This window comes from Phyllostomus hastatus, unplaced genomic scaffold, assembly GCF_019186645.2.
Source record: "Phyllostomus hastatus isolate PE091 unplaced genomic scaffold, TTU_PhHast_1.1 phas_scaffold_1674, whole genome shotgun sequence".
Lineage (NCBI taxonomy): Eukaryota > Metazoa > Chordata > Mammalia > Chiroptera > Phyllostomidae > Phyllostomus > Phyllostomus hastatus.
Genome location: NW_025334011.1, coordinates 23,492,043 through 23,518,718, shown reverse-complemented (window position 1 = coordinate 23,518,718; position 26,676 = coordinate 23,492,043). Strand labels below are relative to the sequence as shown.

General features: G+C 39.7%; 1 protein-coding gene across 1 annotated transcript in view; it reads left to right on the top strand.

Moving 5' to 3' along the window:
• The first annotated feature begins 521 nt into the window (after nucleotides 1–521).
• FAM107B (family with sequence similarity 107 member B) overlaps nucleotides 522–26,676 on the top strand; it is a 200,758-nt gene continuing 174,603 nt past the window's right edge. The window contains exon 1 of the mRNA XM_045858006.1: nucleotides 522–935. Within this exon, the coding sequence (XP_045713962.1) occupies nucleotides 522–935 (414 nt within the window). The remainder of the gene's footprint in view (nucleotides 936–26,676) is intronic.

Sequence of the window (26,676 nt, the reverse complement as noted above, 5' to 3'; positions counted from 1 at the left end):
TCATTTGTGATAGATATCTGGGTGGTGTTTGTTTTGTTTGGGGGAATAAATATTTGAAGGGAGTAACTGAAGAAGGTTATGCGGCTGTTATGAGGTTATTGATACACAGGCTGACGCTATTATGGCGGATACTATCAGGCTACATTATCTTTATGCCTCCAAGGTAACCTGAAGCAACTGTCTATTGACTTGGCACTGTCTTACATTGAAGCGGTTGCCCTGCCTGGGGACTGTAACCCAAGCCAACCACATACCTCACAGACAGCTTTCTTTAGCCGTGAAATCTCCCTGGATGAATGCCTCTGAGAGGGGATTAGCCGCTGAGTGAGAGTGAGGGTGGCTTTGCCATCTTCTAATCTTCTATTTAGTGTCAACTGCTAGATAGTCCTTCTCCTAGATAGTCCTTCTCCTTTCCTTCAGGCAAGGAAATAGTTATTTACGATAAGGAAACTGGAGGCAACTTGAGCACCTGGAAATTTTTCTTTCCAAAACATGAACTTTGCCATGTTTCACTACAGGTCATGTCCACGTGGAAAGCAAGGCTCACCAAAAGACTGAAAGCTCCATCTAGAAGGATGCATCCATTTCCATGTTCAGCTCTGCTGACCTGTTTTGGGAATACGAGAGAGAATGCTCCCTTTGATCAGCCCAACGTGCCTGATACTCATTCCACCATCTATGATCAGCCCATGGCTAAAGCAGACGGACACCCAAGTCACCCAAGAGGGGAAGAAGGAACTCCAGAGAAAAGGCGAGATTCCGGTACCCATTCAGAGAGAAACGGCAGTGCAAATCGGAATTCAAGTAACCACAGTGCTGTCCAGTCTGCTGAGAGTTCTGAGGGTGTGCCTGGGTCCCTAGGTGGTGAAGTGGCCTGTGAAACAGTTACTTTTCAGACTTCTATCCCCAGACCATCAATTATTGAAATGCCAATGGTGAGTATTCCCGATGCTATTACAGAAGGAATGGTGTTAGAGAGGAGTTCTGATCATGTAGTGAATGCCTTCAGGAAACAAACTTTTTTAACACTATAGGTATAAAAGACATTGAGGAAAACAGTGAGAGGAAGTGTGTAAAGCCTCATAAAGTTCTCAGAGATGTGGAGGGAGGCAATGACAATAAGCACTGGGACCTTAGCAATGACCAATATTGACGTTTAAGTAACTGCCCATAGTGCTTCTGAGCCAACAGTATCTCAATAAAAGATTAGGAGTAATATATTGGGGGAAAGCTTTTTTTAAAAAATTGGTCTGTGAGTTTATTTATATGAAAATCCACACTATGAAAGTTCAGATTATAGGATTTAACAAATGGCCTTTACTTAAAATGAATCATGTGATATTAAAGCAATCTTGGAAACTTTGGAAATGATGAGCACTATATGCAGAGCAACAAAAAAGGAACTGATGGATGCAGCTATTTATAATATGGATGTTTCTGTGATTGTTTTCTGAGACCTAAAGGCAGGAGAAGGATGTTATTTGGAAAGTATGGTGCTGCTGCTCTTATAAAGCTGCAATTGTGAGTTATTCATCTCTTTTCTTTTTTTGGCATTGCTGAATTTTAATTGTTGAATATTCTGTTTAAATTGAGCTGAACAATCATTTCAAAGTTTTTTGGTAATTTCAATTTGGGGAGGCAGAATAGAGACAGGGTTTCTTGAATAGTGTTTTCCAAATACCAAATGCCCCTTAAACATTTTTTGGTCATATTCCTGGCAAATAGCTTAGGACCAGACTTACAAAACTGAGTAGTCTTTGAGGACCCATTACAAAAATATTTTGATTTAAAAAATCATTTTCTTCCATGTAGTTTAACAAATCATTTTTGTTTGACTTACTGACTTGACTCCAAGAAGCCTCATTACCAATGAGTGAAAACTGCCAAGTGGTGAAGACAGGATTAAAACATAATTTAAAAAATAGTTTCTCTTGACATTCTATAAGCTTATATAAAATGATTAAAGGAACCAAGAATTTCACCAAGCCCTCTTTTACAGCAAGAACTGTAATATTTTTTTCTAGCACCACTAAATCAATATCCCAAACAACAAACAAAACCTAAAACATTTGTTTAATTTTCAGTTTAATATTAAAATATTTTTAGGAGTACTGTAGTTAGCTGAGTGGACGTCAAAGCAAAGTTTGTATTTCTTGCATGTTAAATGAACTAATGATGTACTTGTTTTAATAAACTGAAGGCTTTGTTGGGTAAACATTCCAGCAACCCAGGACCTACCCTATATTGCTAAGTACATCAGCATCGTCAGAGGTTTGATTTGATTTTATCTTTCTATGTTAGGAGCATATGTGATACAGGGCCTCAAGGTAAATAATGTGTATTCAAATATAATCAATTAGACACAGTGAGGTAATATCCATATTTATTATCTACTTGCTATGAGCAAAGGCATGGATAGATGACAGCGGTTAGATAGGCCTCATGATAGAAACATCTGTAATGCAAGGCTAAATGTAAGTGTCCCAAAGAGAGACACACAGCAGATGCTTCAAAGGAGGCTGGAGGGTCTGGAAAGGTACATTTTAAGAAGGTGGAATTTGAGATTGATCTAGAAAGAAGGTTAGGGTTTTCAGAGGCAGAGATGAAGAGCATGGCATTTCAATAAAAGGAAACTATGAACAAAATCATGGATGTAGGGGAATGTGATGTGGCAATAGTACACCAGATTGGCTGAATTGGAGAGAGAGTGGGAAAGGTAGATTAAGACCAAAAGTGAACAGTCTTGAGTGCTGTGGTGAAAAAGTAATTTATTTGACAATGGCAACACCTGAGAATTTTGAACAGAGAAACATCATGCTTGGGATTTCGTTCTCAGAAGATAAAAAGGTAGAGCTGTGTAGGGGGGATTAGAGTTGGGGAGACCAGAGCTGAGAGGCCGTTGAAATAATCCCAGCCTGACGACAGTTATAAAAGGAATAGTAGGAAGGTAAGGTAGGAGAGACAAAGAAGGGGTAGCAAATGTGGCAGCTGACTCTGGGGTCCAGACTGGATAGACCACACTGGTAGTGATGATTAAGTGCCTGGTCTTACAGGAAGAACAGGTCCTGTGGACGTGGTAAATGGGCACCTAACCTAGTTCAAATGCAATGAGCTAAAATTTATAGAGCACTTGCTGTTTGCTAGTCATTCTTCTAAGGGCTTTACATAGAGCATCCCACTGAACCCCTGTCACAAGAAGAATATAAGTCACATATGAGAATATGAGGTACATATTCTTATAATTCCCATTTTACAGATGAATACATTGACACTTAGAGAGGCTAAGACACTTGCTCAAGGTCACAGAGGAAGGAAGTGGTAGGGCCAGGACTGGAGCCCAGGTTTTGTTTTGTTTTGTTTTTTTAAGATTTTATTTATTTATTTTTAGAGAGGGAATGGAGGGAGAAGGAGAGAGAGAGAGAAACATCAATGTGTGGTTGTGTGATTGCTGGGGGTCATGGCCTGCAACCCAGGCATGTACCCTGACTGGGAATCGAACCTGCGACAGTTTGGTTCGCAGCCCGTGCTCAATCCACTGAGCTACACCAGCCAGGGCTTGGAGCCCAGTTTTGTTTGATTCCAAAGTATGGCCTTGGAATTACACCATGCTTCTACAGCTCATTATTATTTGTGGGGTGTTTGATAATTTTCAATCAAATATTCATACATGATCTCACTTTGTATGCAATCAAATTCTATTTGTGTGTGTATGTGTATATTTATATATAAAGGTATCTATGTGTATAATAATAATTATTATTTGATTTTTATTAATTTTCTTAACTATTTCTATCTTGGTTTCATGGTGTATAACAATATGGAAAGGGACACTTTCCATTTTGCCTTTTGCTGGTGACAAGGCTTTGTTAATGACAGTGTGGGATTGCTTTGAGATCTTTTGATTAAAAGTGCCAGAGAAATGCCCAGATTTTTCATTACCTAGCAATTTTGTTGTGACATGTTTCCTTGCATTAGATGATAAATGAGCTTCTTTTATTATAGTCTTGCCCAGCAGCAAAAATATTTCCCTTTTGGGAGCCCTGATCCTCATCATTTAAGCTGCCTTGGTAGAGACAACAAAGAACTCTCTCTCTCTCTCTCTCTCTCTCGCTCTCTCTCTCTCTCTCTCTCTCTCTCTGTCATTCAGCCTCAGGAAGTAACCATAGCTAAGAAATGGGGACAAATGAATCCTTCTATCTGTCTTGAGTTAGTGGGGTTCAGATAGGAGTGTGATTCGTTTCAATTTGAAACATCTGGTCTTAGAGGAAAAGCTCAAGGTAGAGAAGCCAAGTGAACTAAGTAAAAAGGAAAGGTTTCTGTGTGTGTAGTTACATGTACCTCGTATTTATAAAGTGATACTGATTAGTCTTCAACCTTTTTATGGTCATCTCTTCCCAGGTCCAGCTTGAAATCAAGGTAATGGTAACCCTAAATTTGGAATATGTCTTCCATCTTCTGATCATAATTTTTTCTTTCTTAGTGGTGTTGCAACTGAAGTGTCTTATAACTGGTGGGGCCACAGAGCCGATGAAATACAAAAGCATGCTGCTCGTTTCTTTCAGCCTGGAGTTACTGTGTTCTCAGTGTGTGCCAGGACAGCACTAACCTTGGGGAAACAAAGGTGATTAAGACACAGTCCCTGAAGGTTCTCACATTCTGGTGGGAGACACAGTCGGGTAAAAAGGCAGTGTCCATGCAGTAAGAGAAGGCTTATGGGTCAGCACTGGGCACCAGAAGAGCCCATGAAAGAGGCTCTCCTCTCAGCCCTGGGAAGACAGGAGAGGCTGAAATACAGGATCCAGCAGAAGGTCTGCCTGAGTGTGGTTGGTAGGGTACGTGAATGTCTCACATGAGATGGACAGCAATTCAAACATTTCACCTAATGTGTCATATGGTGTGCTTGAGTGTGATATTGTTATGTTACAGAATTATAGGTTTATGATTTTGTAATAAAAGACTTTGTAATAAAAAAGGGGGGCATTATTGGTGCTGGACCCTGTATATGGAGAAAAAGGGTTTTTTAAAATTCTTTTATAGTTTTACACAATACCCAACACTGTACCCTTCCTAGTTGAATGGTGCTGTTTTTCTCCTCTCTCCCTGCCCTTTAACAGAGTTGGCAGTGTAAGAAAGGTACAGTTCCCACACTAAGCAGCTTCAGAGTAGTTTGGTAGTTTCAGAAAGTCTTTCCATAGCAGCTGTAAGTTTTTATCTTGTTCTTGCTCCAACAGAGTAGTCAGCCTGACACAGGAAGAGAAAGTAATTGTGGTTTAGGAAACCATTCCTCGGTATTTTAACTAAAAGTCAGTTTTACAAGAAGAAAGGAAACAGGGCCCAACTTGAAGTAGACAACTGCATTGCCTTTTGTACCAGGCTGGTTTTGCTGCTAGACAGAGAAGTGGTAGCCAGGACATTCCCCAAACCAGAAGGTGGCCTGGACTGAGCCTCAGAGGCTGCAGCCGTCACTTAGTAAGGCTTATAATGTTTACTCACTGGAGTGTACACCTGAAAGTAATATAGTATTGTATTTGAAAAATAAAAAAATGTTAAAAAAATTTTAATCTACAATCTGATATAACACAAAGAATCAGATTGTCAAATCAGAATCATGTAAATTGGAGATCTTGCCCAGTGTCAAGCTTCACAATTAATTTCAAGGAGAGGCAATTAAGTAGCAGGCCTGGTACGTGGAGGGTGGGTTATGCTGTGTGAGGTGACTTGACATGATCTCATGGCTGACTGCTTCTGGTCCAGAGAGTTGCATGTCTATTACAGGAAGAAAGTACCTGAGAGCCATCCTCAACTATATGGCTTACTTCTTTGACTTAGTAGCATGCAAAATATTTGACTAAATTCCTAATGAGTTATCTTTGCTTTGTGATGCTACTTACCATTTCTAGGTGTTTTGAATTTTTGAATTAAAAAATTTCCTGGATCTATAGTTAGAAAGAAGGAAGGAAGGAAGGAAGGAAGGAAGGAAGGAAGGAAGGAAGGAAGGAAGGAATAAAGAAAGGAAGAAAGGTATCAGAATGTTCTTCCTCTTTAAGGCTGAGTAATACTCCATTGAATGTATATACCACACTTTGTTAACACATTCATCTAATGATGAACACTTTGGTCATTTCTCCTTTTTGACTATTGGGAATGACGCTGTTATCAATATGTGTGTACAAATATCTTCAAGACCCTGGTTTCAATTCTTTTGAGTATGTACCAGAAGTGAAATTGCTGGATCATAAGAATTCTATGTTTAATTTTTTTAGGAATTGATATATTTTCTACAGTGGTTATACAATTATATTTCCTAGAGTGATGTTCAAGACTGCAATTTCTCCACATCCATGCCATAACGTATTGCTTTCTGGAGTTTTTGTTTTGATAGTAGCCATCCTAATGGATATGAAGTGCTATCTCACTGTGGTTTTGCTATGCATTTTCCTAATGAGTAGGTATATTGAGCATCTATAAAGCGCAAAAATCACTGCCCATTTGTTATGTTCTTTGTAAAAATGTCTATTCAAGTCCTTTGCCCACTTTTTAATTTTTAAAAAATTCTTGTTGTTGAATTATAGGAGTTCTTTATATAGTCTGGATGTTAATCCTTTGTCAGATATATGATTTGCAAATATTTTCTTCTGTTCTGTGGGTTGCCTTTTCTCTCTGCTGATAGTGTCCTTTGATGTACAAAAATGTATAATTTTGATGAAGTTCAGTTTACCCATTTTTTCTTTTCCTGCTTGTGCTCTTAGTGTCATATTCAAGAAATAATTGCCAAATATAATCTTGAGAAGTTTTTCTTTATGTATTCTTTTTTTAAAGATTATACTTATTTATTTATAGAGAGGAGAAGGGAGGGAGAAAGAGAGGGAGAGAAACATCAATGTGTGCACCCCATCAAACATCGAGCACCCCATCAAACATCGAGCACCCCATGCTGGGGACCTGGCCTGCAACCCAGGCATGTGCCCTGACTGGGAATCAACTGGCAACTCTTTGATGAGTACTCAGTCCACTGAGCCACACCAGCCAGAGCTCTATGTATTCTTTTAAGAGTTTTTGTTCTTTACATTTTAGTTCCTGGTTCTTGTATTTAAAAGGTCTTTGATCCATATTTTGAGGGGACCTTTTTAAAGTTATATTTTATCGATTATGCTACTACAGTTGTCCCAATTTTTCTCCCTTGGCCCGCATTCACCCAAACCTACCCACTCCCCAAGCAATGCCTACACCATTGTTCATGTCCATCAGTCATGCATATAAGTTCTTTACTCAAATTCCTATACTATACTTTACATCCCATGGCTATTCTATAACTATCTATTTGTACTTCTTAATCCCCTCACCTCTTCACCCATTCTCTCACAACCCCTCCTGTTGGGCAACCATCAAAATGCTCTCTGTATCCATGATCCTGTCTCTGTTCTTCTTGTTTGCTTATTTTGATTTTTAGATTCAAATGTTGACAGGTATATGTTTATTGCCATTTTATTATTCATAATTTTGATCTCCCTTTTCTTAAATAAATCCCTTTAACATTTCATATAATAATGTTTTGGTAAGGATGAGCTCCTTTAGTTTTTTCTTGTCTGGGAAGCTCTTTATCTGCCCTTTGATTCTAAATGATAGCTTTGCTGGACAGAACAATCTTGGCTGTAGGTCCCTTGTGTTTTGTGACTTTGAATATTTCTTGCCAGTCCCTTCTAGCCTGCAAAGTTTCTTTTGAGAAATCAGCTGACAGTCTTATGGGAACTCCCCTGTAGGTAACCGACTGCTTTTCCTTTGCTGCTCTTAAAATTGTGGCTCAGTGGATTGAGTGCTGGCCTGCAAACCAAAGGGTCACTGGTTCGGTTCCTGGTCAGGGCACATGACTGGGTTGCAGGACAGGTCCCCAGTGAAGGGCACATGTAAGGCTACCACACATTGATGTTTTTCTCCCTCTCTTCCCCTCTCTCTAAAAAATAAATAAAATCTTTTAAAAACATTCTTTCTTTAACTTTAAGCTGTGGCATTTTAATTATAATATATCTCATAGTGGTCCTCTTTGCCTCCATCTTGTTTGGGACTCTCTGTGCTTCCTGGACTTGCATGTCTATTTCCTTCACCAAATTAGGGGAATTTTCTTTCATTATTTTTTCAAATAGACTTCCAGTTTCTTGTTCTTTCTCTTCTCCTTCTGGTACCTCTATGGTGTGAATGTTGGACTTCTTGAAGTTATCCCAGAGGCTGCTTATACTGCCCTCATTTTTTTGGATTGTTTTTTCTTCTTGTTGTTCTAGTTGGTTGTCTTTGGCTTCCTTATGTTCCAAATCATTGATTTGATTCTCAGCTTCATCCACTCTACTGTTGTTTCCCTGTAAATTGTGTTTTTTTAAAAATTTCAGTTAGTATATCCTTCATTCTGACTAGATGTTTTTTATGCTGTTGAGGTCCTCACTAAGTTCCTTGAGCATCTTTAGAACCAGAGGTTTGAACTCTGCATCTGGAAGATTGCTTATCTCCATTTTGTTTAGTTTCTTTTCTGCAGTTTTGATCTGTTCTTCAATTTTGGCTATGTTTCTTTGTCTCCTCATTTTGACAGCCTACCCATGTTTGTTTCTATGCACTAGGTAGAGCTGGTATGCTACCCTGTGTTGGTAGCATGACATATTGTTTGAGGTGTCCTTTAGTGTCCAGTGGCACAGTCTCCCCTATCACCCAAGGTAGGTACTTGAGGTGTGCCCTCTGTGTGGGCTGACTACACCCTCCTCTTGTCGTTGAGCCTTGATTGCTGTTGGCAAGTCAATGGGATGGCTTTACCCAGGCCCATCAGCTTCAAAGATTGGCTGTGACCACTGACTACCAACCTCCACTCTTTGTGGAGGATCAGCTGTGCAGGGGCAAACTGGTTGTGCTCCAACATGGTCTGTTGCTCTCCATTGGGTGCACAGGCCAAGTTCGCCCCCACCTGTGTTTTGCCTGGGGCACCCTGCCTGAGCTGCAAAGCAGTCTGAGATGACTGCTACTTATGCTGGGCTTGGAGATTCGCAGGCAAAACCAAGTTGTGAATCTAGGCTGGCTGCTGCTAGTGCTGTGTTTGGGTCCACTTAGCAAGTGATATGGGCTGGAGGCTCACTGAGGCCAGCTGTTGTTTGTATGGTAGGATATAGGAAGTTATGAGGTATGAGCCTAAACCAGTATTCATATGGAAAAGCAGCTGGGTGGGTTTGTAATTTGTGTTGGGCAGGTCCCAGGGATCTCTAGGATGGAGTAAACAGTGTTAGCCAGGTTCATGGAGTCTCAGACATGGCACCTGCCTGTGTATGCTCTCACTCTTTGTGGGGAGGGTTCAGAAAAGAGACAATGGCCACTGTCTGCCTTTCTGTCTAGACAAAAGCCGTCCCCCAGCTCTCACTTCAGTTTCTTCTTTTCTGCCTTTGGTGCCTTTCAAGCTGCTACCCTGTTGCTAGAGTTCAGAGGGAGTAATCAGAGTGAGTCCATGTATGGGTCCTTTAAGAAGAACTGCTTGGGACCTCAGAAGTTTCTTCCACTGACTCAATCCCTGCTAGTTTTTGCAGCCAGAAGTTATGGAAACTTATATTCCTGTCACTGGTACCCTGGGCTAGGTGGCCTAGGGTGGGGCTAGGACTCCTTTTCCCAAGATATCCCTTCTGAATTTTTATCCACCACATGTAGATATGGGATCAACCCATTTTACATCTCTGCCCCTCCTATTATTCTGGATGGATGTGGTTTCTTTAAGTCTGTTCTCATCAGACTTCTATTTAACCCAATTTCTTACGGTTCTGAGTGATAGTTGTTCTATAGTATCATTGTAATTTTGATGTGGTTGTGCAAGGTGGATAGCCATGTTTACCTATGCTACCATCTTGATGGGAAGTTATATCCATTTTGAGTTAGTTTTTGTAATACAGTGTAAGGTAAGACTTCAAATGCATTTTTTTTGCATGTGGATATCTAATTTTTGCAGCACCATTTGTTGAAAACACCTTTTTTCCACTGAATGGTCTTGGCACCCTTGTGAAACATTATTTGATCACACATGTGAGGGTTTCTTTCTGAGCTCTCTATTCTATTCCATTGTTCTCTATGTCTTTCTTTATGCCAGTACCATACTGCTTTGATAACTGTAGCTTTGTAGTAGGTTATGAAATCATAAACTTGAGACTTCCAAATTCATTCTCTGTTTCAAGATTGTTTTGGCTTGTAGGGTCCCTTGAAATTTCATATAAATTTTAGGATAAATCATTCTATTTCTAGAAAAAATCATTGAGATTTTGGTAAGGATTGCATTGAAACTATAGATTGCTTTGAGTAGTATTGATATCTCAATAACAGTTGATCTTCTAATCCATGAACTTGGTTTGTTCTCCTATGTATTTGTGTCTTCTTTAACTTCTTTCAGCAAGTTTTTCTAATTTTTAGTATACAAGTCTTTTGACTTAAGCTTATCTTTAAATATTTTATTCTTTTTGATGCTATTGTAAATGAAATTTTCTTAATTTCTCTTATTTTTTTTCAAGATTTTATTTTTAGAGAGAGGGGAAGGGAAAGAGAAATAGGAGAGAAACATCAATGCATGAGAGTGACATTGATCCATTACCTTTCACATATCCCCAACTGGGGACCTTGCCTGCAACCCAGGCATGTGCCCTGACCAGAAATTTAACTGGTAACCTTTTGTTTTGCAGGATGCTGCCCAACCCCTCAGCCATACCAGTCAGGGCTCTTAATTTCCTTTAGATTGTTAGTTGTTGGTGTATAGAAATGCAATCAATTTTTGTGCATAGGTTTTGTATCCTAAAATTTTGCTGAATTTGTTTATTAATTGTGTGAGTGCGTGCATGTGTCTGTGCTTATGGAATCTCTATGGTTTCTACCTACAAAATAATATAATCTATGAACAGAGATAATTTTACTTCTTTCTTTCTAATTTGGATGACTTTTCTTTTTCTTGTGTAAGAGCTCTGGCTGGAACTTCCAATACTATTCAACAACAATGTGTTGCTTAGATGTGGTAAAAATGAATGTCCTCAGTTCCTGATCTTAGACAATAAGTTTCAGTCTTTCACCATTGAGTGTGATATAGCTTTTTCATATATGGCCTTTATTTCATTAAAATAGTTTTTTAAATCTATTTCTAGTTTGTTCAGTATTGTTATCATGAAAGTATGTTAAATTTTGTCAATGGTTTTTCTGCATCCATTGATATGATCATATGTTTTTTCCCCTTCATGTTGTTAATGTGGTGTTTTACACTGAATAATGTTTTTATGTTGAACAATCTTTGCATTCTAGGAATAAATCCCATGTGAACATGATATAATGCTTTTAGTATATGGTGTAACTCTTTTTGATAATACTATGTTGAGGATTTTGCATCAATAGTCATCAGGGATATTGGTCTTCTAGTTTTCTTTTCTTGTAGTGTCTTTGTCTGGCTTTGATAAAGGTAATGCTGGCCTCATAGAATGAGTTAGAAAGTGATCCTTCTTCTTTAACTTTTTGGAAAAGTTTGAGGAGGATTCATGTTAATTCATTCTGTGTTTGTTAGAATTCACCAGTGAAGCCATCTGGTCCACGGCTTTTCTTTCTTGGGAGGTTTGTGATTAATGATTCAATCTCCTTACTAGTTTTATAGGTCTATTCATATTTTTGACTTCTTAATAATTCAGTCTTGTTGAAGAACAGTTACTTTGATAGTATCATTGAAGTATGGTAATTATAACCACTTATTAAGCACTATAAATAGACTAGGCCTGGTGCTAAGTGCTTTTCATGGATTAGCTCATTTGACCCTTCTAATCCTTTTATAATGTTAGTTCCTGATAATACCAATCAATCCTCTCCTGAAAACCCTCCAAAGTTTCCCTGGTTCCCTCAAAGTAAAAGTCAGGTCTTCACAGTGGCCCATTGGTCCTGTGCAAACTATCCCTAACACCTCTCCAAATTCACGACCTACTATTATTACTGATGGGGACACTAGGACTCTGGGAATTAAACATTTGATCTATTTCTACTTTAAGGGTAACTGTTCCAGCAGAAGGAGACACCCAAGTCAACTGGTCAAAGCATGACTTCCTTGGGCAGTGCTGAACTCGCACCACCAATAACTAACTAGCTGCTTTGTCTGCTCTCCTTGTCTAGGCTCCAGGCCCATCCTTCCTCTTTTCTTGGCACAGTCTTTGTTAAAACCTAAGGTAGCTTAATTAATTGGGTTTCAGCTTCCTTGTTTAGAATCATATTCCAGCCATGCTCTCTTGAAGATACATCAAACCCATGTTAATTGGAATTTGGTGTTGGAGAGACTCCTGGATACCTATGAACAGAAAAGCTCTTGGAGTTGTTCACCGCTATAGGAAACTGATCTCTTTCAGTAAATTGATTTTAATTTTCTACATTTTATAGTTGTCTTGAAGTCAAGCCTTGGGAGTATCTGTAGAGGGCAGTGCTGCTTAGAAGCATATTGTAAACTTATGTGTAAACTTCTATCACCCTTCTTCCCAGCCTAACTCTGCCTCATCCTTATTTATGCGTTATTGGGGGTAACTCTTCTAGGCTGCATTTCCGTTTTCTAGTACAAACTAGTTGTGTGTTTTTTTCAGAATGAAATCTTCCCTCCCTTTTCCTATGGGCCCTAATAGAAGAGAAGATAATTCTAGGCTACCTATAAAAACAAATATCTATTAAGAAAACTCTCTGCTAGACAGATGATTTGACATGAGAATTTTTAATAGAAAACAGCTTATAGATCCATGCAACCAAATGTTAGTTTTCTAATTCCTTTTCATGCTCCTAAGCAAAATCATAAACTGTCCCCACCCCAAACAAGGAAAATATCTCATGAGCTTGTGGGAATCCCTTCTCATTCTTTTTAAGCCCTGATAATTTCTTATGCTGAGTTTCTACTTTCAAAAGATGTGAAACATAGTGTCATGATAGTACATGATATACCCAGTGTACCCAGACAAGAATCTTCCAATCTAGATATTCAGTTGCATCCCAACTGGAAAAGAGAGAGAGAGCTTCTTAGCTTCTCTTAGAATAAACTAAAATAAATAGTCTGCATAAAACCATGAAAATTTACATTGTGCAGCTTTGACTATTACAGACTATTCTCTGTCATTAATAGTGGCAGAGATTGGCACAAATGCAAAATTTTCAGACCATTTAGAGCTGATGGGCACATATATTTCAAACTATGAAATAAAAGTTGAGTGTATAATTTCACCAAATTTTAAAGCATAATTTTCAAGTGAGGTTACTCCTGCATGTACAATTCAGATAAGAAGGATACATATTTTCTAAGCAGATGTTGATATTTTAGAATGAGAAAGGTACAAAAGGAAGAGGTCATCCCATGTGTGAGCAGCACCTATTTCTAGCTCATTAGAGAGAAACTGGCAATCTGCCCATGACCTACTTGATCCTTTGCCCTCATTTGCACAGGTGGTTAATAAAAGAGCAGGGCTTACTTTGTATGTAGGTAATGGCCTGGAGTGTTTAACCAAAGCACCACCAAAGATATTCTAATTCATTGACAAGACCCATTTTCCCCAAATACCTGCATCTATAGAGTTGGAATTTCCATCCTCTTGATTATATAAAATGCAGTATACTCCAGTTAAAAAAAATCCAATACTGTACTTGCTGGGTATGCTGGAAATTTTAAAATTTCTTATGCTCTAGGAACCACAAAAGCTACTTAAATGAATATGCTATATTGATCATGGGAAATCAGAAGGTTTTTTTCTCAGCCAAGGACATGTGTTAACCTGATCTGAATTGCTTTAGGTTTTGCACTCACAGTTCCTTCTTTCCAAAGAAAATAGAGCTCATCAAGTTAACACTTTTCCAATGTAAAGGTGACACACTTAGTTTTGTAATTCCATACCAGGAGAGGTGACAGTTTGGAAATTTGAGACAATTAGAGGAAGAAGGAATCTCCCTAATGGGCATAGGTACTCCTGGGGGAAGTATTTACAATTTTGTTTTGGGAAACTGGTTTGTGGGTGTCCCACATTCAGTTAAAATGAAAAGGACAACTCAGGCAACTATTAGAACCTTAACACACAGGCGTGATTTGATTGTCTATAGAAAACAAGAACCTTCCCCTCAAATGAACCACCTGCACTAGGAGAGTCAGTTTTTGTATCTTAAAATGTCAAATCTCAGAGATGTCTCACATTATTTATTACTAATAGTAATTAATGTACTGCAATTTGCAAATAATAAACTGACTTTAAAAACTTAAAATTTTTATTTTTATTAAAACAATTCATAGTCTTATAAAAATTTCAAAATGATGTATGTATACTGGTGGTTAGAGCTCATTTAATGTCATCCCCAAAGTCATTGATATATGGTCAAGTAATCTTCACCAAATGCACCAAGAACACACAATAGGGAAAAGATAGTCTCTTCAATAAGTAGTGTTGGGAAAAATGGATATCCACACACAAAAGAATGAAATTGGACACCTATCCTATGCTATACTCAAAAATCAACTCAAAATGGATTAAAGACCTAAAACCTTAAATCTCTTAAGAGAAAACATGGTGAGAAAGCTCCTTGACATTGGTCTTGGCAATGAGTTTTTGGATTTGACCTCAAAAGCACAGGCAACACAAGCTAAAATAAACAAATGGAACTATATAAAACTAAAAAACTTCTGCACAGCAAAGAAAACTATCAACAAAATTAAAAGGCAACCTATAGACTGGGAGAAAATATTTGAAAGCCATCTGAGTGATAAAGGCTAATATCTAAAATATATATTGAGGCACTCATACAACTCAATAACATAAAAATAACCCAATTAAAATATGCATGAAGAGTCTGCATAGAGATTTCTCCAAAGAAGACATATGAGTGATCAATGACTATATGAAAAGATGCTCAATTTTACTAATCATCAAGAAAATGCGAATGAAAACCACACTGAAATATCACACCTGTTAAGATGGCAATTATCCAAAAGCCAAAAGAGGCAAGAATGTGGAAAAAAGGAAACTTTTATACATTGTGGGTGGGCATATAAATGGGTACAGCCATTCTGAAAACATTATGGTGGTTGCTCAAAAAATTAAAAATAGAACTATCATATGATCTAGCAACCCCACTTCTGGGTAAATATCCAAAGGACATAAAATCACTACCTTGAAGAAATATTTGCACTTCCATGTTCACAGATGCATTATTCACAGCAGCCAACACTTGGAAACAACCTAAGTCCTATGTGTCTATTAATGGATAAATGGATTTTAAAGACGTGATACACACACACAGGAATATTATTCGGCCTTAAGAAAGAAGTAAATCTGTCTTGGTCATTTGTGACGACATGAATAAACTCAGAGGACATTCTAATAAATAAAGTAAGCCAGAAACAGAAAGACAAATACTGTATGATCTCATTTTTATGTGGAATCTAAAAATGTTGGACTCATAGTAACAGAGTGGTCATTGCCAGAGGCTGAGGGTGGTGAGGGAAAGGGGGAGATTTTGGTCAAAGGATGTAAATTTCCAGTTATAAGATGAATAAGTTCTGGAGACCTAACGTACAGCATGGTGACTATAGTTTATAACAATGTATTGTATACTTGAAATTGTCTAAAACAGTAGATCTTAAGTAGATCTTGGGTTTTAATAGTAAAAACTACCAAAAAAGAGGTAACTATGCCAGAGGATAGGTATGTTAATTAGTAAATTGTGGTAATTATTTCACAATGTAAACATATATCAAAACACAAAACATCATGTTGTACACCTGAGATATATACAATTTTTTAATTTTTAAAAGATTATTTTATTTTTAGAGAGAGGGCAAGGGAGGGAGAAAGAAAGGGAGTGAAACATCGATGTGAAAGAGAAACATTGATTGGTTGCCTTTTGCACCCTCTCCCACCAGGGACCTAGCCTGCAACTCAGGCATGTGCCCTGACTGGGAATCAGATCAGTGACCCCTTGCTTCGTGGAACAACTCCCAACTGAGCCATGCCAGTCAGGGCTATTTACAATTTTTATTGGTTAACTATTCTTCAACAAAGCTGCAAAAATAGTGCTGTCACTCAATTTCTTTCTGGTATAATAACCCAAAGAGGACATAAAGGAGACAGAGCTGGGAGGTGCTGGTCATCCGGAAGTGCTGGCCATGTCCATGACTGTGAGTGATAGGCCTGAGAAAATCACGTATACAGAGGCCAAATAAAGGGTGAGTCCCATCTAAGGAAGCTCTTGAATGGGAACATTAATGAATATGCTTATAAACAGTAGTCATTCCTCTTAGCTAGGAGCTCTTTTCCTTTCCTGGGTGCTTCAGGAGAGAGATATATGAAACAGTGATGGAGAAACGGGACTGGATGAATAGATTCTGGTACCTAGTGAGGTGATGGCTCCCCCAGAAGGTTCCCATTCCCAAACCCTTTCCAGGATTCTGCAAGGTAGTTGTGTCCAATGATTAGAGGCAGGTAGAGGCTACGCGTCTGTCCAGCCCACCCACAACTTGTTCCCCTGGGATATGATGCAATAAAGTAAGTCTCACATGAATTCTGCCACCACTACAAATATTTTTTTGGCAATCAGGCACAAAAAGAAGCATATTCCCTAGTTCTGTGTGCCAGAGAAGTTCTCCAACTGCTGTCCTTTTTACACAGTAGCCCCTTGTGTGAATAAAGTGATATATAGGAATGCAACAATATTCTAATGGCAAAACCAGCAAGCCTGATAGTCACAGGGGTTGCAGGAGCCCTCTGTTAAAAGTGTATGAAGGATCAAAAGAGCTCAAGATCCAGGATGCTACTGTAAAAGGGGTTGGACTTCTGAATTTGCTACAATCTTATACTTCATTTTGTAAAGGCAAAAGTGCTGCTCAGTCATGTACTTGAGTACCATTCATTTCACAAGTGAAAAACGATGTCCAAAGTCTCTTATGCTAATTAGTGAATCTTCTGGTTCAGGTTCAGCTAATATTGAAACTCTTGCTGTAGCCCCCTCTGAATGCAAACTCGTGATTAGGCCCAACAAATACTAATTAACCACGTCCGAGAAGTGACTCCAAAACTTTCTTTGCTCTCAAGAAGGAATGCAGGAAAAATAAGCTTCAGTTTGGCCTTAGATCACTGTTGGGTGAGGATGGGGTGCTTGGCACCCCACTTGCCATCCTGTAAGTGTGAGAGAACAAGTCTGTAAATGAAAGCAAATGATCTGGAGATGGCAGAACAGGAAGGTAAGAAAGCACCTGGGTTCTTCAGGATGCCATGGAGCCATTTCAATTGCCTTTAAGGTATAGATACTCAAAGTGTTGACACAGAAGTATTTTAAAATAATTACAAACTGGTTTAACAAGGGTTATCAAGGCACAACTGTCCCTGGGAAATCTGCAAGTGGTACCACAGCCACTTTAAATTCAATGTGTTCAGAAACAAACTCTCCCCCAAGCCTTTATCTATCACTTAACATGCTTTTAACTGCAAGAAAAGGAAATCTTACTTAAATTTAGACCACATGGAAATGGTTACCTCACCTGAAAACAAGCCCTGAGGTAGGATGGATGGAGCCAGCAGTTCAATGAAGCCACTGAGCATCCAGCCTCTTCTGTCTCTGCTCAGCCATCGGCAACACTGGCTTCCTCCTACCAGTGATCGCCTTTGTGGTTATGAAACACCCACCAGTAGCTGCTGGACCACAGGCTTCCTCCCTCCCCCACTACCTCCATACTTTGGACAATTCCTTCTCTGTCCCCTTTCTGTCACCCTTTTCTGACACCATCTCCAGAACCTAGTTCCAGGCTGGTGCCCACGCCTGGGCGCCCCTGGCACTCAATGTTTGCCTCGATGAAAGCACAACAAACTGCACCTGTTTGTCTGACTCTTCTACTAGATTGTGAGGACCTTGACAGCAAGGGCTGTATATGTTTTTCTTTTTATCTATTGTGGGTAGTACCTAGAACAATGGAGTGTAGAAGATCCTTAATAAATATTTATTAAATAAATTAAAGTATTAATTAATAACATTAAAATCAGGAGAGAGGTTTATGAACCTTCATATTCTTATCACTTAATTGATGTTTAGTATTGCCAAGGTCTTTGTACCCTCATTATTTTAGAAATGCATGGAAATAATTTAAGACCACACTAGGGGGTAGGGGCCAAGATAATTTTTCCCCTTGAAGAATAAACTGTTTATTACTCAGGTTTGAGACAAAGGAGCCAGACACATTTATCTGCAAGTGAACTCAGCCAGAGGAAGCAGTTTCCTTCCAACTGCCCTTCTAGTCCACTTTCTGAACTCCTCAGTGAGCTTCCACATGGCAGAAGACAAACCTGTTTATGCTTCTGTTTTCCTATTTGCAAAATGAGGATAATGGAGTTCTTATGATTCCAGTGCTATACTGAAAAAAATGACCATGTAGAACTTCAGGCATTAGAGGAGAAAATATAGAATATCAATAACACAAATAATGATGCCATTAAAATGGCAGCAGAAGAAGACAAAGGCATGTATTTATCTCATTACTTTAATAGCATGTGGAAAGTATACAACAATATTGTTCACATTAATAAGACACCAAGCTACATTAAAGCACTTTCAAGAATGGTTTGATTTGTTTTCACAATTCTGGCTTTCCAATGCTCTTGCCTGAAAAAATTTTTTAGTGATTTGCAGAGAGCTCAATATCTAAAATATGTTGTTAGTTAATCTGATTTATGTATGGAGCACATGATTTTGCACTTAATGGCTTACTTTCTAAAACTAAGCTAAAAGCCAATGATTTACATATTATTGTTAAGTCAGAGAGTGTTACAGAAATAATTTGATTTAACGAGGAACAGATAATTTCAAATAAAGTGTTCAGCAGGTTATTTCTTCCGTGTTTCAGAAATTAGTGTGAAGTCTAAATTTGAAGCTTTAAAGTCTTCATTCACTCCTCAGTTCAGCAAACTCTGGCCAGGGTATAACACGTGCTGTGTTAGGTACCGGGCAAGCCACAGAAAACAAAGTGCCAGTTTCACCTTTGACTTGCTTGCCATTGAGACATGAGCCAGGCAAATAAACAGCTGCAAAATGAGGTAACAAATGCCAAAATGGCATGAACACTTATCTCATTTCTATGGCTTAGTGTTAAAGGAATTTATATAATTATACACACATTTTTCTTCCCTACCCAAAGAAATTTCCATAAACCCTAATTGGATCACATATCAGTTTTTCATAATCAAATCTCAAATTTTTCCCATTTTGCTGTCTCCTTCCTCCCCACTTCCATGATGTCCTTTGTCATTTTTGACTCTTCTTCCCCAACTCGTAGTTGTGCTTCAGCATGTCTTCTATCACAGAGTCTCCATCTCTCTCTCTCCCTCACTCATCCATCCATCCGTCCATCCATCCGTCCGTCCATCCATCCATCCATCCATCCATCCATCCATCCATCCTTCCACCTTCCAACTGTTATGCCAGGCACTCGTTTAGTTCTGGAAAAACAAAATGATTAAGGCTTATTCCTTCTCTTACGGAGCTTGCAGAAGGCCAACAGACACAGAAATGTCCATGAGAGCGTGGGTGCTGTGGTAAGACTGTGGAGCACTAAGAAGGAAGGTAGTGGATCACTGCTGCACAAGAGCAGGGTCTCAAAGCTAAGAAGGTGTTCACCAGGTGAGCATAGCAGAGAAAGTCATTTTTGGCAGCAAGTGGCTGAGGACCTAACTCCACTTGGCTTATATAGGAAGGACATGTCTTATCTTACATAAGTAGAAGTCCAGATGTTGGTTGCCTTCAGAGTTGCTGAAAGAAGCAAAGAGATAGAATCATGAATAGATATGAGACAATGTTGTTTTTCCTTTATCTATGAATGTTATAAAAAATTTCTGCCAGCTTTAAGAAATCCTCAATGGCAAAGTTTTTTCATTGTTTTAAAGATTATTTTCCCCATGGTTTTCTCTATGTGGCATAGCAGTTTTCAAGTCTTATTCACACACCACTATCTCCCTGCAGGAGTCATTAAGCAGTGGTTTCTTTCACCCAAAGGATTTCCCTCTCAATCTCTTGATCTTCATCAGGGGAATTTTGGATTTGCCCCATCTGGCTCATTGAACAATATATCAGAGTTCGCCAGAGAAACAGAAATAATAAGTGTGTGTGTGTGTGTGTGTGTGTGTGTGTGTGTCTATATATATTTCAATATCTATCTATCTATCTATCTATCTATCTATCTATCTATCTATCTACCTACATACCTATCAGGAGATTTAAAGGAATTGGTTAACAGAGTTGTGGGAACCTGCAAATCCAAAATCCACAGGCCAGCCCATCAGGCTGATACTCTGGCAGGACTTGCTGCAGTCTTTAGGTAGAATGCCTTTTTCTTTGGGAAACCTCAGTCTTTGATCTTAAAGCCTTTAATAGATTGAATGAGGCTTGCTCACATTATTAAGGGTAATCTTTACTGAAAGTCTTCCGATTGTAGATGTTAACCAGGTCTATAAAGTACCTTCATGGCAACACCTAGATTAGTGTTTGATTAGATGCCTGGGTACCATAGCCTAGCCAAGTTGTTACGTAAGACTATCATGGAGTTTGATGAAGAGAAAAGCATCATGGATTGAGTCAGAAGACCTGGGCTCTAGTCTTGATTCTTGCTAAATGAATCTTGAACACATCTCACAAAGTTTTAGAACCTGATTTTACTCTTCCAGAAATTTGGGGGTGGAGCATAGACAAGAAGTTTCTAAGGCAGTGTTGTCTGATTTGGTTCTAAAATTATTAGAGCCTTCCCAGGCCACTCAGTGCCCTTATTGTCTTCCCCCCTCACCGTGAAGGTATAGATGTTCCTGGGCTATGGATTTTGTGCTTCTTTTCACAAGGGATTTGCAGTGAGTGAAAAGATGTTCTCTGGGGAACAATGGGTTCTCTGAGGAAAAGGGAATTGATGGAGTGATTCCTGGAGAGAACAGTGATAATGGGACTGATTGGAAGGGTATGCACTGAGGATGATGCTATAGTATTGTGATAGAGAGCCTTTGCTTTGGGGGATCTCTGAGTTATTTTTATTCAATTATCAGTAACTTTGCTCTCCTGAAATCAACTCTGGCCTATAAGCTAGTGTCACTTGTTCTTGCTTAAAAAGGGTTTCTCTAGGACCACTGAGTCACTTTGCACTTAATTTAGGCCATGGTCGGTGTTAAGTACTCCTTAGAAGTGTCAAAGTTCACTGAGTTGGTTCAAATGGTCAGTTTTCAAGTTTTATACTTTTAAAATCTGCCTTTACTCTGATAATGAAATGTTGGCAGATAAATTAAATGGTCACAAAGCAACTCTTAAATTGGGCCCCAGCCCTAGCCTTGGCCCTGGCCCTAGCCCTGCCCTGGCAAACAGAAGTGGCCTCCACCCTGTTTATTTACTATATCTTGCCCTTAGGAATCTAATCCAAGCTTTGGTGTTAAGTATTTTTTCATTTTCTGCAGATCTGTGTTTCATCTTTGACTGAATAACTTTAAAAGGAAAGAAGGTCATAATTTTAAGTATGTAATAGATTTCTAGGAGAAAAATTAAATAATCCATAGGGTTGCAGACACATAGATGTGCCACACCTGGCAAGCTACACTGTGTCTTAGTTGAAGAAACCCCAACTCAAACAAGTGAGAAAGTACAGCTGTCACTATTGAAAAGTTCAGAGTCAGGGAAAGCTTTGCAGTTGCTTGATACAGGAGCTCAAAGTTGGCACCAAAGACCAGCTCATTCCGTGTTACTCTCTGCCTTTCACAGTGTCGCTTTCCCTTTGTTGTAAGGCTGGCTCCCTTCCTAGTCACTGCATGGCTGTTCGTAGTTCGCAGGGTTTCACATCCTTGTTCAGTTGGAGGAGGAAGATCAGTGAGTTTTTATGTTTTTTTTTCAACCATAAAGCAAGCCTTGGACTTACTCTTGTTGTCCTGATGTCCAAGGAGATGGAACTGTACTGCTTGGCTAGACAAGGTAGAACCTAGCTCTGGAGCTGAGCTCAAGGCCATCCTACCCACAGTGCTTTGGTGTTCATTGGGGGATGGGCATAATGGCTTCACAGGAGACTCAACCATACAGACATATATATTTCAGAAATTGTTTGGATTTAAAACAACTTTTATATGAAAAATGTGTTAGTTAATTTCAAGGTAATTTTTAAAGCCATTACAACATTTTGTATGGGGAAAAAGAAGATGTTGAAAATTTGGAAAACAATATACAAAATACTTCCTTTGGTTATCAAAATGGAAAAGTTAGCATACTCTTTTTCCTTTTTTGAAAAGCAGTAAAAGTCCTCTTTGCCACTGAAGAATAGATGTAAAGTAAAAAGTTGGAATAAACAAAAAAGTCAGTCATTTAACTATTCTATTCCTTATTCCTTTATTTCCTTCCACTCATCCACGCACAGTAAATATAACATGGATATGAGGAACTAAAAACAAACTCTATTTTACCATTAAGTGAGTATTAAGCAATCACAATGGCTCTCTACAGTGAATCTAGAAGTTCCTTCTGTGTACAATGAATCTTGGCCAAGCATCAAGAAGTCTAAGGTAGCCCCTTGTGTGATTAAGGTGTGGGAAGCAGGAGGAAGAACTTATTTTTTACTCTGATCTCCATGTCTTCAGTATAATGGCACTTTATGCTCCCATTCTGAACTTCTAGTTCCTGTTGCTACCCTGGTTAGTACTGAGTAGTAGAGCTTGGTTTGTCAGAAAAAGGGTGGCTATAAAAACTTAGTGTATGTGTGTCAGTGCATGTCGGTGTGTGTGTTTGTGTGTGTGTACATGCACTGACATGTTACCACTCTTTATCACTATCCTTTCAATAATATCATATATAGCTTTTGAACTAGAAGTTTTGTGCTGAGGGAACACTTACTAAATTATACTTAGGCTGATAGAACTTGCACATTCTTACATTTTCTTTTATACAATATAATGTTTGGATGGCTAAGATTACATGAGCCTAACCCACCACATCTTACAATCATGGCCAGATACTGTCACACACAGGGAGGTCCTCACACACATGGTAGGATTACACACCACGGCACAAATTTAGTTCACATTTTATAGTGGAATTTGAATTGGCTGTTTATATTCTATCCAAAACTCTTCTTATTATTAACTGCACTCCAATCACAGTTCACTAGAAGCTATATATTCATACTTTTGCATGTCTGGACTTGGCCCTGGAGAGGAAGGAAAATGATTGTCTGAACTTTTTGCAAGCCGAATGGGAAAATGGAACCTTTGAGTGGAAAGCTGGGTCCCTTCCAGGCATTCTGTCCCTTCTGGAGGTTCTATATGGGGTAGTTCAGAGGGCCACCTTTGAAAAGATGAGTGAGGAGCAAAAAGGAAGGAACTCTGACGTTATAGAGACTTGATAAGCAATAGGTTGAATTCCTTTTTCCAGGCATCACTTTCCAGACTGCAGCAAAACCAGGAAGGAAGAATGCTCTCTCAGGCCAGAGTGAGTGGGTCAGCAGGAGTCAGTGGCATCAGCAGACGGGATACTGGGAAACCTGCAGGCCAGGAATGACATCAGCTTGAAATGGAAAAATCCACTCTGGCCCACTAACTATTCAAAAAAAGAGACCAGCTGGTATTTCAAAAAAACATTTGGAACCCATAGCGAGAGAAAAGCTGTGGATTCAATCTCTTCCCTGATTCCTTTCATTCTTTTCACAGCCTCCTTGCCTTCCCCACCACTGGGGAAAGCTCTCTGGTATGGTTCACAGCTCTTCACCTCCTTTAAAGGTGGAGGTGGGACCTTAGAGCAGGTAGACTTCAGTCTGAATGTGTGACCACCTGACACTTCCTTGCCTTCTTATCCCTGCAGCTCTCAAGCCACGGACCAGGGCAGAAGGACACCCAGGGACAACTATGGGGCATCTGGGGATGGCCTAGGGAACTACAGACCTCCCAGGACTTCCCACAATTTTTCAAAGTTTTAGCTTATTAGGTCCCTCCACTCTATCTGCCTCCTCTAGGAACTCTACCCAATGCTTGACATCCAAGGCTTGTTCAGATTTTCCTTTTCAGGGGAAGTTCCCCATCCTTAAATGATAAACTCTAAAAGAGTTACAGAGGACAAGCTGTGTCATAAAAGCATGCTCAGCCCCTTGCAGGACAAGGTCCACATGTCAGAAATTATATGAAAACGGAATGGTTTCCCAAAAGATCCTCTAGTTTTAATGATAAAGTGAGATTCTTTAAAAACCCACATTTGTGAGTTTGCTTCAGAACTACCTCTCATTTGGGGTGGCTGGAGGTGGGGTCTTTGTATCGGGATTCAACCTTTCCCGGAGGATCATAATGAGGAAGGAAGGGAGCAGATGTGCATGCCCCATCTGCCCAGCTGGGGCCTGTTGTTCTCCCCTTTCTTGTTACCTAGTGGATGTCTAAAAGCATATGGGGCCAGTCCCCTAACAGATGTGCTGACATAGAAATATTGCGCGGGGCAGACCTGCTCCTAGTATTTGCAGGACTGGAACAATGATGTAAAAAAAAAAAAAAAGAAAAAGAAAAAGAAAAAGCCTGAGGCCAAGCTCCCTCTTCCTGCCACTCCTAATTGTGCTCTGCACTTTGAAGGCTCTCTAACACATGTCCATACACCTCAGTCTGCAGGTCCCGATGCTGTCCATCCCACACCAAAGAGACACTTTTTAACCTTTTTCCTGACCATAGGTGCACACACCTGCCCTGTGGTCCTTTAGAAGCATAGACCTGAGGAAGAAGCCTCCACTGGGGGTGGTTGGGTCAGGGAATTCCTGGGTCCCAAGTGCCTTGAACATGGTCTGGAGGGGAGATGGGTGCTGCATGGGCATGTCCCCTGGCCCAGAACTCTTGAGTGGGAGTCTCTAGAGCAAAGTGCTGCAGGCAGAAGCCCTGACTGCCTGGGTCTAAAGGTTAGATTTTGGGTCCTGTAGGTCCATGACATTTTGGCATAATATCAGTAAAAATCACAGCTATATTTATACTTTTCATAGACCTCAATGTTCTTGTCTTTGAGAGCTTTACAGTACTTTAAATATTCTTTTCCAGCAAATTTCATTTGTATGTCTTTCCATTATGAGACAACTTCCTTGGTATCCACAGATGTCCTATGCCATAAGACATGGCTCGGAGCGTGGCCAGTCGTTGTTGGGGGAAGATGCATTTAAAAGGCATTCATGGAGTTTGCGTCCATAGGAAAGGGCCTTGGAGACACTACTAATGGGTTTTCATTCTAGCCTTGCCTCCAAATTGTTCTCCTGGCTCCAGGTGGTTTTTCCCTAGGTGCGCTCCCCACGAGCTGTCCACTCACATCTTTCCGAGTTCCCAAGTGCCCCAACTCCTCAGGACGACGACTGAGATGCCTCAGCCACTACCAGCTCCCATGATGGGATTAGACCTTTTTTTTCTTCCCCCTTTCCTATCTCAGGTTTCATTCCCTCTAGGTCTACTGGCTGTGGCTGTTAATGATCCCTCCATAACTCATTTGCATTGTCATTGAGTGGTTTAGAGATTATGCCTTATCTCAAAGACGTGACTGCTGGTGATTTTAGGCACTATAGCAAAATATCAGGAAGAATTTTATATCTCTGCTCCCTGAGATATGAGAGGCCATTGGTGAGAAGTTATGCAAATAGAGCAATACTGACATATAGCAACTACTGTCCTTCTGACTCATTTCATGTCTCTGTGACAACTTCATTATGACTGGGACATGAACTTTGGCTATGCCTCAGTTCTAATAAGGCCAGTACATTATTCATTTGGCCAGGGAGTAAGGGTGCTGGCACCAGGGGAAGTTATTATATAGTCTGTGTATTTTACTTAGATGAACTCATAGCCCATCTTTGATATATAGAGCAGATTTTTACCAAGAAAGAGGAATGAGGCCCTAGTATCGCAGAAACCAGGCTGATTGAGAGGGAAAGGAGGGTATCAGAGAAACACCAAAATGTGAGAATCTCACTGAGGGTGATGAGCAAACAACACATTCGATGAGGTGAGCAGGGAAAGGCTGTCTGGTCACCAGCCTAACCTCCGAGTGTCACTTCGGTTCCAAGTCATCAGACAAACTGGCTTCCAAAGGCTGGCAGATTGCATGATCTGGACTTTTGCTCTCTTGAATGGCATTGTTCCCTGGCTTACAAACAGCCATTCTACCTCAATGATTCATCTTCCCAGAAAGGCTGGCTGGAACCAAACTCCAGTTCTCTTGCAGCCCTTTAAGAGGCCGATCAGCTGCTAAACTCTGGCACACCACGGAACATTTTTGTTTTGACTCTTTGACAAGCATTTGGGATTTTTTTTCTTTTTTTAAAGAAAAGTTACTCTGGACCCCAAAGGTATAATCAAATTTATTCTTACACCTTGCTTTGAGGAAGGAGAGGGGTAAAATCCAGGCCAGCTGGCCCTTGAGCAAGTAGGTCACACAGTACCATGAGGACAGCTGAGGCTTTGATGTCCCTGGGATTTTACCTGGTTTTCTTTGTGCTGCATCTTGCTTAATTGTTATACCATTGAAACCTCTGTGTACCAATCAGAGTTTGTAGTTGCAAGCAACAGAAATTGACTCTGGTTGATGGAAACAAAATTGATCAAAGGTAGTCATAGGTAGTCATGGCTAGGTAGTCATAGAGTCATCAGGAGGCTGAGAAATTGGGGTCTGGGCTACACAGCCTGGAAC